At 35.5% G+C, this 18,768-nt stretch overlaps 1 protein-coding gene across 1 annotated transcript in view; it reads right to left on the bottom strand.

The window, feature by feature from the left end:
* The window catches only part of LOC107286494 (cilia- and flagella-associated protein 44), a gene marked incomplete at its 5' end in the record, with an annotated part of 39,837 nt that overhangs the window by 17,044 nt on the left and 4,025 nt on the right, over positions 1-18,768 (bottom strand). Inside the window, 9 exon segments of the mRNA XM_029283951.1 lie at positions 675-722; positions 3,011-3,166; positions 4,040-4,204; positions 6,134-6,248; positions 7,995-8,211; positions 9,405-9,507; positions 13,406-13,568; positions 14,514-14,685; positions 16,772-16,855. Of these exon segments, the coding sequence (XP_029139784.1) occupies positions 675-722; positions 3,011-3,166; positions 4,040-4,204; positions 6,134-6,248; positions 7,995-8,211; positions 9,405-9,507; positions 13,406-13,568; positions 14,514-14,685; positions 16,772-16,855 (1,223 nt within the window).

Genomic DNA, 18,768 nt, shown 5'->3' with positions numbered 1-18,768 from the left:
ATTAGATATGTCCACTGCCTACAGTTATTTATAAAAATAATAAAGGATATAAATAAAACAAACAAATAACTAAAAATAAATACATTACTCATTTTACCTTAACTCAAACTGTAGGCTTGATTAATTTCTTCATATACCCAGAAACATGTTCTATTAAATAGTTTTAGATACTTAAACATGTCTTTCTGTCATTTAATGTTTCATAAATTATTATTGTTATTAAATTCCACATTGCATATAATTATTGCCACTGGAGAGTGATATTTCTTCTAAACATTTAAAGAAAAAATATCCATCAATTGTAAAATATCTCATCTGTTCTTCTTTACATCTTACTTTTTTACCGACAGGACCCTAAAAATTTATATTCATGTTATATTAAAGTTACTTCACAAAGAATCCTAATTTTCTTTTATTTTTGTCCTTTCTGTTACATGTTGTAATGTAATGGCTTGATAGGGCATAGCTTTAAATTTGGTACTTCTAACTTCTTTTACTTTTTTCCATTTGTGTACTATAAATATAAAATATTAATCATGTCGCTTAAAATTACTAGTGGTTTTAAAATGCTTTAAAATAACTCTGGTTACTAATGATACTGTAAAAGTAATTTTATTTATATATCATATAATGGAAGGATACAGCACAGAAAGGGAATATGAAGTAAAACTTACAACATTCGAGAAACTTAAATCAAGCTTCCATATGGCTCCATTGAAATCCTAAAGAAGCATAATTATAATAATACTTGGTTATTATTCCATTTTTCCTGTCTTAAAGCCATATATCTGATTTTGAAAAAAAATAACTGCAAGTTTTCCACCAAAATCAGCCATTTGTCCAATTACATTTGGACTAATGCACCTTGGTGCGTATAATAGTAAAGACATTAGAAGTGTTGCATGACTTTAAATCTTTTTAGGTTAAACAGAAAGGACAGGGATCGGAATCATATTACATACAATACTTAGTAAATTCCTCTTTCACCAAAAAAGCATTGCCCTTGGCCCAAAAGGGGAAATTCCCTTAAGCACCAATAAGAGCTTTCCTCTTGAATATAACAGCAGTATTTCAGGATTATCCAAGGTTGTAACTCAATCTGAATGAATAAACCACATCACAATCTGACTCAATTCTGAATCCTAATAATGATCATTTTACGTAGTAATTGTGATAAATGTGTTGCATGATTATAAAAGGATTTTTTCCATTATAACACTATTGCAAATAAGGCATATAAAAATAGTATTGCTCTATTTGCATTTAGTTAATATAATTACTCTAAGCAATAGATGGCATAAAGAATTTGGAAGTATGAGGGCTTTTGATCTGGAAATCAAATTTTCCTAGCTTACAATGAATCTACAATATAAAAAGCCATCTCTCAACCATGGGTGAATAAAAACTTACATTGAATTCACAGGAGGAAAACAAATATAAACTATATTGTAAACTGAACACTGACACAACTGTCATCTCCTGCAACCCTCAGTTGAGTAGGCTGTATTTGAATCTTTAGAAGCATATAAAGATTCAAGAATTTTACCATACAATTATTATTAGCAATTAAAGCCATAGAAAAATATAGAAGTATCATCTCACAAACACTGGAGAACCATTAAAACCACTTAAACACATGGGTCACATAATGCCCTGGACAGCTGGTAATCCAGCCCCACAAGATTGTAAACTGTTAGCATTCTTATGTGATTTTTGCAAAAGTTTTTCATGACTTGATTACATGATATTCAAGCATGGACTGCTCAGATGACAATGGAATAATCTTTAGGGGACAGCACAGTGCTAACTTCACCTCCCATATCCATCACACAGTCAGTCAAACTGAAACCCCTATCAGATGTTATATGCACTTGGGTGACTTGGCAAGTAAAATACAACTATTACCGATAATAAGTGTGTGATAATATATGTGTGTGCCTATGGAAACAAGTGTTTATTGTTAATTAACCCAGCAAAAAAATGATATATTTTTTTGCAAGGAAGCAGAGATATAGATTTTCTTATTTAATTATTGTATGGGGTTTGTTGTATTGCTTTGCAAAATAATTTAATAAATTAAAATTAAATTAAATTTTGGGTATATTTACAACTCCATTTTCAGTGGATATAAATACATTACCTACAAATTTTCAAATGGAATGTGTAGAGTTAAATTAAACATTCAGACATTCAGAAAAATTTGATCCTGTCTCTTTACTAGACTTTTATAAGTCCTATCTTCCCAGAGAAAAATGTCCCTCACTTCACAATCAAGCTATATTCATGTCATCATCCTTTGACATTTGTAAACAACTTTTTTCAAGGATGAAGCACACAAAGAGTAAAATTAGATCAAAATTTTCTAACGAGCACCTTGAGAACTCACTAAGAATTTCAACCACTTCCATCAAATGAGACATTGATGCACTGGTTACACAAAAATAAGCTCAAATATCCCATTAGTTGTATGTTTATATTGCCCTATTTTGTTTTAATATTATAATAAAAATAAAGGACATTTATCATTTGTATACATTAACTATATTATACATGTTAAATGTTATCCAAGGCAATTCCTCTTCACTCAATGAGGCCTAGGTAAGCCAAAAGGTTGGACACCCATGATTTAAAAGTTTTATTAAAGTTATAAAAGTGAGGGTAAAAGATCTTGTCTTATACAATTTCACTTTTTCTTTCCAATTTAGTACTTCCTTTCTAAAAGGAATATCCAGATACAGAATATAGAACCATCTAACATTTCTCATAGTTATGCTATGTTAGGACTGTAGATTTTAATACCAAATGAATTATTGGTTTTAATGTGCATTGGTCCGACAGTGGAAGTCAGTGGAGTTTGTAGAACCTGATTTATGGTTATGTGAACAAAGCCAATGGGAATAAAAACCTAGTGATATTTCAACTGATACTAAAACAAATATCCTTTCCTTTGGTATTCTTGACCTCATCAGTACTGAATTGTCTATTCACTAATTATTAGAAAACGTCTCACCTGAGCATACCAATATGGTTCTCCCCGTTCATGAATTTTCATCATAAAATTCAGACTGACATTTTTACCAACTAAAAGTTCGTTTATATGTTCCATCTCTACAAGTCCAGTATCATCCACAACATCAGCTGTGTCTATTGTTTCAAAATCCCAAACCTTCACAAAAGTTTTTGGGGAAAAAGGAGGTTGTTATTGTTTTAAAATGCTAAAGCATCATGAGAGAGCAATCTCAGAAAAGAGAATTCAAAAGGACTTTTTCTGATACGAAAAGCTGTGCAGAAATAAAATAAGCAAGCAATCAGACAAATAAATAGATGTTATTCATATGTCCCAATTAACAGTGACTGAGGCTGTCAGAAGAGCAAGAGCCAGAATTTTGTATCTACCTCAACCCCCGAAGCAGTAAAAGAGGAAGAGGAAGAGGAAGAGGAGGAGGAGGAGGAGGAGGAGGAGGAGGAGGAGGAAGAGGTAATATTATTTGCCTTCAGATATAAATAGCACCTTAGAAAATCTGAGCAGTCTTGAAACTCAGCTTTTCTCATGGTACTGTCTGACAAATAAATCTCTCTACAGCTATTTGTATTTCAAGAGATACAATTAGGGCAGTAACAATATGTTTAGCCTTAATATGCTAATAACAACTTTTGAGATATCACATTTTGTCAGAATACTGGCAAAAGAATTGAGATATGTTTCTTCACCCCTCACCCTAATCCTTACTGCAATTGGAACAAGAATCTTTTCTGTGGTGGCATCTACCCTATAAAATACTTCTCCGAGAAATACTTGGAATTAAAGTTATTTATTCCTAGATATGAAATTAATGAACAATATTTGCATAGAATTTATTAACAAGGAGCACTCACTATAGCTGCTTCTGAACAAAATATTTATAGAATATAAATGTAGAATAGTAAATTAAATTTATATAACTACCCGATGATTCCTGCTTTTAAATTATAAATCAGTTTGAGTACAATATATTTTTGCACATTTAGTATACTTTTTTTGGGGGGGGGGAACCCTTACCCTGATGTATCCATCTGATCCAACAGTGATCACTTCTCCTTCATCCAGAATTAACTGATTAATAGGACCATTATGACAATTTTTACGGCCAGGTCGACAGAGTTCCACTTTTATGAGTCCCCCTTCCCAAAGAAGCAAATTACCCCATTCTGAACCTGAAAGTACCTTGAATACAAATGAAACAACATTAATTAGTATCATAAATCCAAATATGCTTTCCAGTAGGGAAATTATAAATGACATAATAGCTGAAGCAATTTTACTATAAAAAGGACTTTTGTCTTTGTGTGCTAGAAAAGTTCTTAAGAAGATAACTTTGTACTGATGAAGAGTGTAGCAGGCAAAGCACCACAGACGTGTCCTGTTCAATGACATTAATAGTTGATATCAGCCATGATGCAAACAACTGCTAAATATATCAAAATCCTTGGATATTCCCAGTGGAATATTTTTAATTTTTCCCCATGATTTGCACATTTCATATCATAACCCAACCTACTTTGGAAATTTTAATAATAATAATAATAATAATAATAATAATAATAATAATAATAATAATAATAATAATAATAATAATAATAATAATAATAATAATAATAAAAAAGTTGGAAGGGACCTTGGAGGTCATCGAGTCCAACCCCCTGCTCAGGCAGGAAATAGCTGTTTCAGACAAATAGCTGTCCAGTCTCTTCTTAAAAACTTCCAATATTGGAGCATTCACTGCTTCTGGAGGCAGGTTGTTCCATTGGTTAATTGTTCTAACTGTCAGGAAGTTTCTCCTTAGTTCTAAGTTGCTTCTCTCCTTGATCAGTTTCCATCCATTGCTTCTTGTCCTGCCTTCAGGCGCCTTGGAGAATAGATTGACCCCCTCTTCTTTGTGGCAGCCCCTAAGATATTGGAACACTGCTGTCATGTTCCCCCTCGTCCTTCTCTTCATTAAACTAGACATACCCAATTTCAGCAACCGTTCCTTATATGTTTTAGCCTCCAGTCCCCTAATCATCTTTGTTGCTCTTCTCTGTACTCTTTGTAGAGTCTCAGCATCTTTTTTACATCGTGTTGCCCAAAACTGGATGCAGTATTCCAAGTGTGGCCTTACTAAGGCATTGTAAAGTGGTATTAATACTTCACGTGATTTTAGAATATATTTATTGGGTTTAAGGTTAAAAGCTGGAAATAAAACTGAAGAACATCTTACTGCACAACTATTAGAATTTTGTAATATGATTTGTCAAATACATTGTTCTAAAGAGGGATAAATGGGAAACTCCAAGGAGTATATTTGGTTCGTGGACAGGAGGCAACCTTTATCTGCTTGGCAATTTTAGGTTATATGGGAGAAAAAATGCCTGCAGTAATACTAACCTCCACTCTAATGACCTGAAATTTTTATCTGAATTTCTTCTCCAGGTGTTTCTACCTTCAGAGACGGAACTGGTGCTAATGAATGTGGCAAGAAACTTTTCTATTTTAGAGACCTAGAAACAATTCTTTCAGCTAGGTAGGCTTATTAGGCAATCTAGTTTTCACTTCAGGGAAACTTACTCTATTATGGCTGATGTATTGGAATGCTATTATTTGGTGTCATTTTTATTGTTTGTGTGCAAAAATGTCAGTATTGAAAGCCAGCATACTGTACAAACATAGGGCTATATCCAACAATGCATTACCACATCAGAAAGTGCATTCAGTTATGCAAGGTACTGTTCATCATGCAGTGTGGAGTCAATCCTCCCTACTTACTGCAGCCATTTCTGTGATAGTGAATATAGTTCAGCCCTTGCTTTGAAAAGCAGTAGTAAATGGGAGAAAGTTAACAATAAAATACTGCATCATGAGTGTGCCATCTGTAGCAGCAGGCAACATAATTTCTGACTGAAATCCACTAGGTTTTAGGTGGTAAATTATTTAAATAAGTAAAAATGACTCTTCACCCAATTGTTACATTTTAGAACTATTTAAAAAAAATTACATTTTTTAAGTCTAATGTTAAGCAATGGCAGAAAACAAAAATGTTATATCTTTATTCACTTAAATCTGGATTCAAAGGGATTACTCATGTGGAAAAGTTTAAGGATGGAAAATGCTTCTCACCTTACCATCTGGCAGCTCCACATATCCTTCAATATCTGTCAGTGATGTCTTTCCAAACCTACCTAATGCCCCTTGTAATTTCAAGCCAGTAAAAGTGAGAGCCATTCTCCAAAACCTGGATACACAACCATGAAAATTATGTTCAAATTAGTTTTTCCAGTAAAATTATGTCAGCCTTTTTGTAGGCACCAAAATAACTGTAAAGATAGATCATTGTTTACAGAACAACCCTAACTCTTCCACCTACTTCTACAGTTGTGAGGAGTGATAAAATTTTTAATTTTTAACCAACCACTGTACTATTTCAGCCAAATCAATAAATGCGGTTATGGCTAATTTGGGAAAACAATCCAAAATTTTAAACGTAGATTTATTTTTCCAAATTATTGTTAAAGATAGTATGTCTAGGATCAGACCCAAAACATCCACAGTTAATTAAATACTAAAACAAATGAGTGAAAACAAAGCTTAAGAACCCAAGTCCAGAATGGACTTACCATTGTAAGCAAAAAAAAATGAATATAATCCATTGCATATGTTTGTCATAAATCAACGGGAATTAAGAGCATTTTCATTTATTCTTATATGTTAGTGCTGGCTATGCTAAGAATAAAGAGGAAAAATAATTGTCTATCCCAGTTATTGCAAATTATATAGCAACAAAAATCTCAACTGCCAATTTTCACTACTTACAAGTTCTAAGAAAATTAAAAACAAAAAAGCTAAGCGATGTGGCATTTTGAATTCTTGGTTACCAGCTAAAAGTAAGCAACAAGGAAACTGTCAAAATTCTTTTCAGTTCCATTTTTGCTTCTTTTGTTTGGGCTACTGTGAGAGAGCTGCAATGGAGCATTTTATTTACACTACAGGAAGCTCGGGAGTTAGAAAAAGATTGAGGCGCAGGTTCTTTCCCGTGGGCCACACTATCTCACACTAAACCAAAACCTAGCTTCACTCAACTCTCCAACTTATGTCACAGAAACACAGACAACCCTGAAATGATTTCAAAATGTATCAACATTTTATTTGTTTGTTTGACTTGCATGCCGCCCATCTCGCCTAGAGTTGACTCTGGGCGGCTTATTACAATGTCTTTATGGATTTAAACACATTATATTTCTTTAAATTATAGTTTATCCTCTTTCTGTGATTCAGAATACAGGATTATATTGTATTGACAATATCCACCAAATAGGCAAAGCTATTTCTTTAAAAAAATCAGGAAACAGCCCACTTTATTCTATGCACAAAAGATAATTTGATCCAATGCTGACGCTGCCCTTGAATATTTGCATGAAACCAGTGAGTTTTCAGTTATCTTAAAAAGCTTGGCTGATTAACTTACACAGTTAATTAGCTAGGCTCCTGATACAGAGAAAGCACCAGAACAATAATTGTGCAAAGTTTTTTGGGGTGGATGGACTAAGGCTTCCAGTTAGCAAGCATTCCTGTTTTGTGTTACTTCTGGGTTTCTCACTTCCTGAAGATTGCACTTTCACTTCCTTGCAGCACTTTAATTTTTCCCTTGTCAGTGAAAAGGAGAGAGGTTCTTCCATTTCCCTGGCAGTTCCCTGGCGTTTTCTTCACCCCCATCCCCTGCAAAAAACTAACATGATAAAAAAAAAACCAATGACTAGAGTAAGATTCTGTTTTGGCTTGTTGCCAATTGGCTTGGTGAAAGAACTACTAGGTGCTGCTAAGAATAGGTGGTTGGTGAGGTAGCTTGGGGTAACAGTAGCAGTGCACAAAGTATCATTGTGAAGGGACAAAGCCTACAGCCACCTGAATCAGAGTCATATCATTTCCTCAAATTGATACCTTTTTGATAATCTATTTCTTTAAAAAGGGGTAGTTGGCTTACTTGATGTGGCCTGAACCAGATGTAGTAAGTTGTTCTTCATTTTCAGGAGAAAAAGTAACTTTATAAACATCTTGTGAAAATGCTTTTGATCTCAATATAATCTTTTCCTGTTTCCAGTCCCAGACTGTCAATGTATAGTCAGGGCTACTCCCTACAGTGGCTATCAGGGTGCCAGAACGGTTAAAGTCAGCAAATGCATATGCCTCTTCTGTTCCACCTGGAAATAAAGCAAAATAATCAGTTTCTCACCATAGTGTGCATGACCAAGAAAACATCCCCATTTACCAGCCCTATCCTCTACTATGCTTTATAAATGGCACATACAATTTTGAAATAAAAATTTTAAAAATACAAATAAACCAAAAAAATGGAAAATAATCACTTGCTTTCAAAGCATGTATATGTGTGTGGGGTATGCGTGCAAGTATGAATTAAAAGTACATATTTTTAATAGAGGTGTGCAAGTGATCTGATGAGATGATGGTAATGCTCCTTGATGACATAAAATAAATATAGCCTGAAGGCTTGGCATGTCCTAGTTTCTATACTTTCTTCTCAGAATCAGCATTTGAAGACTATACAACAGAATTCTATTTTAAATGAAAAGTTAGCTTGTTTAGAGCTCTTGTCAGCTAGCCATGATTTTTCCCAAAATAATATAGTCAATTTCCATCCCCCTACCCCCATCTCCCCTATAGACACTCAGCTTTTTCTGGCAATGGAGAATGCTCAGTCCTTACTGAATTGTGTGTGTGGGGGGGGGGGGAGGTAGTTACCCTGGGAGGGTTTACTATCTGAGCTTTCTTTATAGGTCTAGGAAACTTTGATTCCTGCTCTGAGGTGTTGCCATTTGTATTACAAAAAGTTCAGCTCTTGGAAAATGAGTTCACTGTTAGTACATAGAACTGAACATAAGTTATGTGACATGGTATATTTTGTGTTCAGTTCTATATAGTAATATAATTGTAAAATATATAGATTTAAGCAAGTAAAAATAAATGCAATAATTTCTAGAAGATGCTACAGAACATGATTTGTCAGCTGCAAAAAAGTCAGATGTACCATTTGTATATTTTAAATTTTAAATTAAAAACACTAGAAAAATGAAGTGAAATGAAATACAATACACACATTGTTTCTTTCTGGTTTTGGTAAAAAAAAAAAGCAGCTCAAATAAGAAAAAATGTACTTTGAAAACAGGAGACACCTTCTTAATTTATTACCATTCTTTCAATAGTTCGTTTTTTACCCAGTCTCCATTTCTTTTTCTTTTGTACAAAGAAAGATCAAGAGTTGCAGCAAACAGAGCATATATTTATACAAGAAATTAAAATGGAATATTGCTTTCAGTTTTAAGACAGTTTATTCTGCACTATTTTAAACTGTGAAAGTCATTATCTTTTAACCTACCTCGTAATATTCTGTATGGTCTTAGAGAAGGATACTCATAGATAACCATGTTGGGCTTCCAACCTTTTTCTCCTACTGCAAAATGAGTTCTGTCCGGGTGTGCCTAATTAAAGATAATTTTCATTTAAGCATAATCTTCTTGCAACTTGGCTTATATAGAACAATAAAATTAGCAAAATCAAACTGTTCCTTTATTCTTTCAGTAACCAATATAATCCTGAACTACCATTAAGCACAAAACTTTTCCCTTCAGGAATTGCAGACCCAAGGACAAAGAAAAAATTGGCCTTCTACTGTTCCTCATTCTAAATAGAATAGAAATGGATTCTAGATATCATCAGGATTTAGAAATAGGGATGGTCCTCATTATTCACAATATTGCATATCCATGATTGTTATTTAGAGATCAAACATCAGTATACACATAAAAAAGCCACCCATGGTTTTGGCGTTATTTTTGTTACTTAATGCACATACAAAATCACATACAGATTTTGTACAAGTATTAAGTAGATGTTTTAAAGAATAGGATTATATCATCTGTGCACACATCAGACCATCTCTACACTATGTGTCCCTTCATAATCTTGGTGGAGGGGCCTCATGATCATGCCAGTGAATGCTAGTGACAATAGCAAACAGCTGCCCAGTTAAGCAGTCCCTATAGTAAGGCAGTGAAAAAGCTGCCTAGTGCAAAGAAGGCAGCATGAGCTACACATATAGCAAGATACTTCATTGATAGCTGAGCAACTCAGGACAAAGATGACTGGATACCACAAGGAAACTTTACTGAGCCTTATGACTGGGTTGACCCAACACTAATTTGCTGCACTCTAATGAAGAGAAGGAGCAAACACAAATACATTGCATAGACAAGCACTACGGAAATAAGAGGGAAAATATGTGTGTGGTTTTATGCTGAAATGAATAATGAGACCCAGTGGTCCATACTTTCTGATCTTTTCTCTAAAACCAATTCTTAAGCTTTGAACAACTGTTTTATTTTATCTTATTTCTACAATATTGTGTAATTAGAGAGTAAGTTTGGTTATAGTGGTTAAGACACTAACAAAGTCAGCTGAGTGATCTTGGGACAGAGATTCTCTCTCTCTCAGCCCTAGGAAGGAGACAATGGCAATCCACTTTCAAAATCTTGCCAAAAAACAGCAGGGACCCAAATAAAATACTACAAGGCCCCTGGGGTGTCTCAATAGAGTCTCTAAAACTCCCTGTGAATTCATGCATGTACTGGGACAGGACAAGAATATAAAGCTGTTCAAAGGATGAGCATTGTGTGCTGACATACTTCTTAAAAAGAAAAAAAACCCTTCTAATAATTTTCAGCAACTGAAAATACTAATCAAAATTGAGATATCAATCAATATAAGTTGTACTTGTAAATATTGACAGTGGACAGCAAAAGGCAAATATTTGTCCTTTAGCAAACAAAATGATCAACGTTCATTATTATTATTCAGTAATTAGTCTAAAGTTAAAATCTTAGTGTATATCCAAATTTTTCATGCAGCAGCTTTTAAATAAAATTTAAAGTTGCTTCATCCCATAATAATTTAGCATGAAAAAAAAGAAACAGGGTGGCTCAGATGGTTAGGATGTTGGTTGACAATCAGCAAGCCCACATTTGAGACTCAAGTGCTGTTGTGTGGCAGGGTGAGTTTCAATCATTTGCTCTAGTTCCTGCCAACCTAGCAGTTCAAAAGCGAATAATAGCAAGTAGATAGATAAAGGTACCACTTTGGTGGGAACATTAACAGGGACATGAAAGGAGCCCTCAACTGGGTGTCTCCCAGGCAATGCTGATATCACCACCTAATCATTTCAACCCAGAAGTGCCCTTAGGTGCACAGCAGCTAGCATGAAAAAAAAATGGAAAAAAAATGCAATTTTCCAAAAATGTACCACAGTATTCAAATTGATATAACAAGGTCAGGAGTTACAGCTAGTGAATATTTACAACAAACTTACAACAATCCACTTAAGTAAAGTTGCAATGTGTGTATATTCTCAAAAAGCTCAGGAAGAAAATTTATGCTGAGTAAAACCATCCAAATGTGTTACTAATCAGAAGATATTCACATAATATTATTCAACATTCAGAAAACCAGATCCCTATCTTTAATTGACAATTGCATTTTTTTCAAACATATCTTTGGAACTGAAGAACCTCATAGATATTTACAATGTACTGAACTTTTGAAAATGTCTTCTGTGTTTCTCTCTCCCTCTCCCTCTCCCCCTCCCTTCCTCTGTGTGTGTGTGTTTGTGTGTGTGTATACATATGGAAGACATTTTCAAAAACTCAGAATGTTTGTAATTTTGAATCTTATGCAAAATATATCCTAGAAATTATATTCATTACTAGCTGTACCCGGCCACGCATTGCTGTGGCTCAGACAGGTTAAATGTTTTTACCGGTCACAGGTGTGACATCTATACAATAGTAGGTATATAAAAACACGCGCGTATTCGAATGCAACTTGTGTCAAAATTTCAAAGCAATCGGTGAAGAACTTTTGGAGATTTAAGATTTTGAACAAACGAACATTTACATTTTTATTTATATAGAAGAAGATAGATGACTGCTTATCTGTCTGGAGTAAAATTTAAATTCTAATCAAACAATATCCAAATATATACAGTATCTTATTCATATTTAATGTAATCATTTGAGAAATAAGTACCAAATTTTTTGAAATTAAAAGTCCTACAATTAGTCTTCTAAATACCTATTAATAAATATGAAAATTTTAAAGACTGAATGAAATAAGTGGTTGGAAATCCCCATTTTATCTTTAAAAAAGGGATATTATCTTAATGTCTAAATCAAAAATTTGAAAAGTTATAACTTGTTCAACCCAAAATAATAAACTAGATTTATTGGACCCTGTTTTTATATAACCAAGTACATCATCATGGTTTTGTAAATGCAATAAGAATAATGCTTCTCGACTTCCGGTGGCAGGCGATTTCGCTGGTCGCAGCTGTTTGCTGCCTCCCGCCTGTTTTGCGTAAAAGCCGGTTTGACAGCCAGCATCAGCTGTCAAACGGCTTGATACCTTTCCCCTGGGCATAAGGGGATCGGTGAGCTGCCCGGGGTAGGAGTTGAGTTCCCGAGTCGTCCTATATGGACGATGTAGGCGAGAANTGTTAACTTTATGGAAGATGGGAATTTTTTTTTCTTTTCTTTTTTTGTATAAGTAAGGGATGGTGTTAAACTATCTTGCTGAAATGGTAAAGATTTTGGATATTTGAAGAACTAACTAAATGAATAATTTTTATTAACACGGAGGAGATGGATTGTTTAAGTTTAGACTTTGGAGTTAGAGATATTAATATTTGTTTACATGTATTTGAATATCAGCCTAGGTTGGTTTGGGAAGTCCGGGGGGTGGGGGGATGGGATATAACATTGTGAAATATTTGTGATGTATTTCTTTTTTTTTTTATGATAAAAATAAAAATTTTATATTGAAAAAAAAAAGAATAATGCTTCTTCATTCAGACAGATGTCCTAAATCATTATGTTCTGGAAAAAGTAATTACATATATTGATTTTGAAATAGATTTTTATATTTTGGGTTGTCTGTACTCTTTTAAATTACATTCTTACTATGGAAATTAATACCTAGACAACAGAATTGGGTTCTCTATGTCCTTTATACTTCCAAGAACTTCTCCAACAGAAAAATAAATAATCAATGGAGTTGAGATCTGATGTGACTTTTGAATGAGATGTTTACAGATGTAAACTATGTATGGAAGATTATATTGAAATATGACAGTCCTTTATTGAAACTGTTGAGTAAAACTCTGCCTATCTATACATGCATGAAACACTGCTATATGCTTTTCCTTTTTTGTTTGTTCTGTTAATTAAACAAAAGCAAAAAATTTAAAGGGGAGCAAACCCCATTAAAAATTCTGCATATTTTTCTGCCAAAAACAATTTAAGCAAAAATTCTTTAAGATATACGTCATACCGTGATTACACCAATCCCTCCACCACCTGTGCTTCGAAGGTATCTCTGATAATTCGATTTCAAATCCAGAAGAACTAACTGGCTTCCAGCTATGTAGAGGAGAATCTGACTATCCAGCATCTGGAGGTTTGCTCGTCTAGTGCAGTCATATCCAAAAGAATGCCTGAGGAATGCATGCTAAGGAAATAAATGATGACGTGACCTAGGTTTATTGCATCTGAATAATAAATGAACCATTAATGAAAAAAGACAGCATGATGTGCTAGTTAATGGACTATATTAGGACAGGAAATTCTAAGATGTAGCTCATCATAATCTGGAAAATTCACTTGGTGAGTTTCAGTTAGTCACTCATTTTTAGCTCACCCTGCATTATAGCATTGTTGTAATTGGAAAAAGTGGAGTAGAGTTTGAGTGGACCATTGAGTCTAATCCAGTGGCTTAGTGCAGGAATCCAAATTAAATCATCTCCCGAACAATTACTTAGCCTCCACCTAAATTCATCCAATGAAGAGGACTTCAATGCTTCTCTTAGTAATTGTTCCATCACTGAAATGCTGCTACTTTTTTCTAACATATAATTGAAATCTGCTTTCTCATCACTTAAATTCTTATCTTTAAATAGTTTCAAACCATGGTAAATAGGTTTTGCTGATTCAGATATCTAAAGGGCATTATGTACATATTTGAACAGTAGTATAAAATGCTCTCTCTATAATCTTTTCTCAAAGCTAAATATTCCCAATTACTGCTCTTTCTCTATAGGACTTGTTCTCTAATAATTCTTATTGCCCTTGGCTGAATCTGTTCACTTTACCTGAATACTTCTTAAAGTGCTGTACTCAGAATTGCACAAAGTGCTGAAGCAAATGTAAGCAATTTGTTCCATTCTATACTGCTTTGTCAGCCTTCACTTAATTTAACCCCCAATTTCTTCAAAACAAAACCAGTACCTTATTTACTAAATCTGTAAACCATTCCATCATTAATATACTGAATGCATCATTTCCAATGCTATTTTTTAAAAGCAAATACATTTGTTTCTTACTTTGGTTTATGATAGGAAACTCAAATCCTAAACACATGGATCTCTAGCAAAAATGGATACATAAGAGAGAGCAGGTTCACCGGTATGCCAGAATCTGGAGTTATATAGGGATAAGAGCACAGTTCTTCATAGTTATAATAGAAATTTTCAGAGATCTTCTTCTCTACTACTTCTTTTTTCTTCTTCTTCACTGGTTCTGGGGGTTTTTCTGGTTCTGGTGGTGGTTCTTCTTCTGGATTTCAAAAATGCCATCATAAAAGCTATATACATATATTTCTGAGAAAGAAACGATCATTTTAAAAAACAATTCTAGTGGACTCCTCAATGTTGTCTGTGCTTGGTTGTTTGCTTACACACATTTCATTACCAACTAGATAACATTATCAGTGTTATTGAGTACTGCATTTTCTGGAGAGGAAGTGCTGGCTAGACAGGAATTAACACCAGACAAACAATCAAGCAGAAAACAATACCCTAATCAAGAAACTACCAAATATAAAACCGCACCATTATCAACACTGGCAGGGCAAGTTACTGTATATAAACAGGGAGCAAGCTGATGTAGCACTGATGTTACCTTAGTTGGGCAATGAAAAGTCTGCAAGCAAAAAAATCAAGCTCAGACAGCACCAAGGACTCCATGGTTCAACTATGAGCTACATACGTATATTCTCTTCTGTTGGAACAAATCTAATCTCAGGTGCCTGGAGCAGAGATCACTGGAATAAAGGGAACCCCTGAGATAACTATGCAATCTCAACACCAATGGATTTGAATTTCATTAAATATAAGTCTGGACTACAAGAGACAATGTCTAATGATCATAAGATTTCAAAAGAAAGAAACAAATGATAAAAGGAGATCACATAGCATTAAGAATTAATCAATAAGCAGAGATCAGTTATGGAAGTAGTTTACATATCAATCTTAGATGTGCTTATGTAAAAATAAATCTCATTGCTTTTCAGAAGGCTTCTTTCGAAGGAAGCATATATACAATACAATTGCAATCTTAGTCATAAGAGATCTGCTATACCAAGAAAACTGTTATTCTAATTTGTGGATTTATCCCAATCTATAAGGTGATTAGAGACTGTGATAAGAGTAAGATAATCAAATTATAAGCAAATCACATGCAACAAAATAGCTTCATATGAATAATAAAGTATTGAGTCTTCAGGCAATTTTTCATGTTGAGTTCAAATGTGACAACTAATGCAATAACAAGCAAACAGCACTCCTAACTAGCACTGATGAGGTTACCTAGTTAGGGTAATGAAACATCTGCAAGAAAACAAGAAAGCTCAGAGAGCATCAAGGACCCTTCATTTCGACCCTGAGCTATAAATATTGCAATAATAAGCAACATGATACAGGTAAGTCTCCAGTTTAAGAACAAGTTCTGTTCCCAAAGTCTGTCTTTAAGTCAAATTTGTAGGTAAGCCAGAACAATATTATTATATAATATTGTATAAATAGAATTGCTTAATGGACTTGAACCATTGTGTATTTAACTTGAATCTTTATGGCTTTAATTTGAATTTTGTTACAATAGGCTCCATTTTTAACAATATCATCCTTAAATCAGAGCATTCTTAACCTGAGGACTTGCTGTACTCATAACAATTTTGGTTATCTTCTGAACTCCCAAACTAATGAAATATTTTAAATAATTTAAGGTTTAAAATATTTTAAATGGCTGAAATTTTTGAGAAAATGTGTATATGATCTTTTGTGGCTTGCAGGACGTTTATGTGCAGTGTTGGGTTCTTGGTTGAGATTGTATGAAATCTTAGGAATAAGCTCACTGAAATCTTGCCAGATTTAGAAGTCTTGTAAGATTTTTACCATCTTTAAAACAACTGATAAACACTTGCCACCCGAAATAATACTTGAACCGAGAGGTTCTAGGCATAATCAAGCAAATGTGGCTACATAAATAAAAAAATAGTTTCTTTGGACCAGTTATGCAACGCAAAGCAGCACAAGTCATAGCAATTAATTTCTGAAAAAGAAAACTTTGAGACTACAAATTACTTTAAGATTGATTGATTATTGATTGATTAGACCTATATGGCTGCATGGGAGAAGAGCGAGGCCTTCATGGCTCTCTGAAAGGCTAAAAGGTCCACACAATCTAAACTAGTAGGACAGGCAAATACAAGGCAGATCAAGAATAAATGCTTAAATCCCAGATGTAAATTTCATTACCTACTTTTTCATTACTTAGCTTATGAAAATAATTGCACAAAAGAGCTGAATAAAGGGAGTGTATAAAAATACACTTTTCAAGTCCACAGATTGCTAACAACACTCACCTTCACTTGCAGCACTTCCTGCCTCCTCATACTCATCTTCAGCTAGCTTTTCTCCTTCTTCTCCTTCTGGAGATGATTTAGTTTCTACAAATAAATAAGAAAATTATGTATATGTACAGTATATATTAACACACAAACACACACATGCATACACACAGAGATTTTTTAGTCACCTTTCAGCCCAAAGGGGGTCCTAAAGTGCCTTATATTGGAAAACATTAAACAATAAAAAAGATTAAAACAATTTTCACGTGCAGAAAAGCCTGAGTGACAAAATATTTTTAAAGACATAGAAAAGGCTCATGTACTTAAAGTCATTCGATGACTCATAAGTAAGTATTGGCTTGCCTTCTTTAGAAAAATTATTCTACAAACCAAAGTGCCATCGCAGAAAAAGTTCTGTCACAGACTTAGAGCAATACAACTTCACTTGGTAGTGGGGTCATAGGAATAGCGATGTTAAAATGTTTTATCTGCTTTGCTTGAAAATAAAAAAAAGTCTATGCCTGATGGACTTAGTCCAGGGGTAGGCAACCTTGGCTCTTTTATGACTCGTGGACTTCAACTCCCAGAATTCCTGAGGCAACTTGGCTGGCTCAGGAATTCTGGGAGTTGAAGTCCACGAATCATAAAAGAGCCAAGGTTACCTACCCCTGACCTAATCAATGCACATCTGAGAGCAAGACAGATAAAAAACAATGCACAACATGATCCTAGCATAAGCTGTCTAGGATATATACTAAGTTGAAAAATCAAAATCTGGCTTCATTTGTTTTTAAAAATTATTTGTGCTTCAGGTTTTCCATACAAAGAAAACCTGTAGCGTTTGGAACCACATTCAAATATATTCTGACTGAAGTAAACAATGTTGCAACTATGTTTTTATAAACTGAGCAATAATTTGAGGAGGCTGGTGGCCTTCAATCTTCTAAAACCTACCACAAAGCATATTCGCAAGAACTACAGATAGTCCTTGACGTATGACAGTAATTGGGATTAGAATTTCCATTGCTAAGCACTGTGGTTTCAAAGTGTGACCATATTGCTTAGTGAGGGCAATCGCTGCAATTCTGATTGCTATAATTAACTGAATCGCTCAGTTGTTATCATTATTAGATGAGGCAACTTCCTGCTGGCTTCCCATGACCATGTCCATGAAGAAGCTGGCAGGAAGTTGTTAAGTCTCAGGCAGCTTGTGATCAGGCTAGCAGGCAGGTAAGTAGCTGCTATTATGTGGGGGAGGGTGCGAGGGAATGCATAAGGATGTGAGAGAATCACAGCAGGGCTTGAGAAAGATGCCCAAGGGTGAGGGGTGTTTGAAAGTTGAAGGAGAAATGCGCATGCCCAATGCGCATGCCCTGCGCATGCCCAAGATGACGGACCGACTGCGGCTTGCTCCGTAGTACGCGGCTCCGGCAAGTGGGGAAATGGGGGCGTTTTGGGGGTGTCTCGGGGGCCTGCGACGAAGGGTGACTGGATGACCCCCCCCCGGACCCGGTTCAGCCCGCCCGGCCCGTTTTCGGCCGTTTTCGGCGTGGGGACTCGGCGTGGGGACTCGGCCGTTTTCGGCCGTTTTCGGCGTGGGGACTTGGCCGCAACTGGGACTGGGGCGGCTTGGAAGAACGCCGGCCGGGAAGAAGAACGCCGGGCGACTTGGAAGAACGCCGGCCGGGAGGAGCCTCGGTGGCCCGTTTTCGGCTCGTCGGACCTCTCGGTGGTGAGGCCTGGTGACCCTCGCCTCAGATTTGTTCAGTCCGTCCGGCCCATTCTCGGCCGTTTTCGGCGTGAGGACTCGGCCCAACTGGGACTCGGGCGGCTCGGAAGAACGCCGGCCGGGAAGAAGAACGCCGGGCGACTTGGAAGAACGCCGGCCGGGAGGAGCCTCGGTGGCCTAGTGGTGAGGCCTGGCTTTATTCTCCTCCCTCGGACTCGTTTTCAGCCTGCCCGGCCCGTTTTCGGCTCGTCGGACCCCTTGGCGGTGAGGCCTGGGGACCCCC

Source organism: Protobothrops mucrosquamatus, unplaced genomic scaffold, assembly GCF_001527695.2.
Source record: "Protobothrops mucrosquamatus isolate PMUCROS unplaced genomic scaffold, P.Mucros_1.0 scaffold_96, whole genome shotgun sequence".
NCBI lineage: Eukaryota > Metazoa > Chordata > Lepidosauria > Squamata > Viperidae > Protobothrops > Protobothrops mucrosquamatus.
Note: the sequence above shows the minus strand (reverse complement) of the source record. Positions and strands in the feature narration are given on the sequence as shown.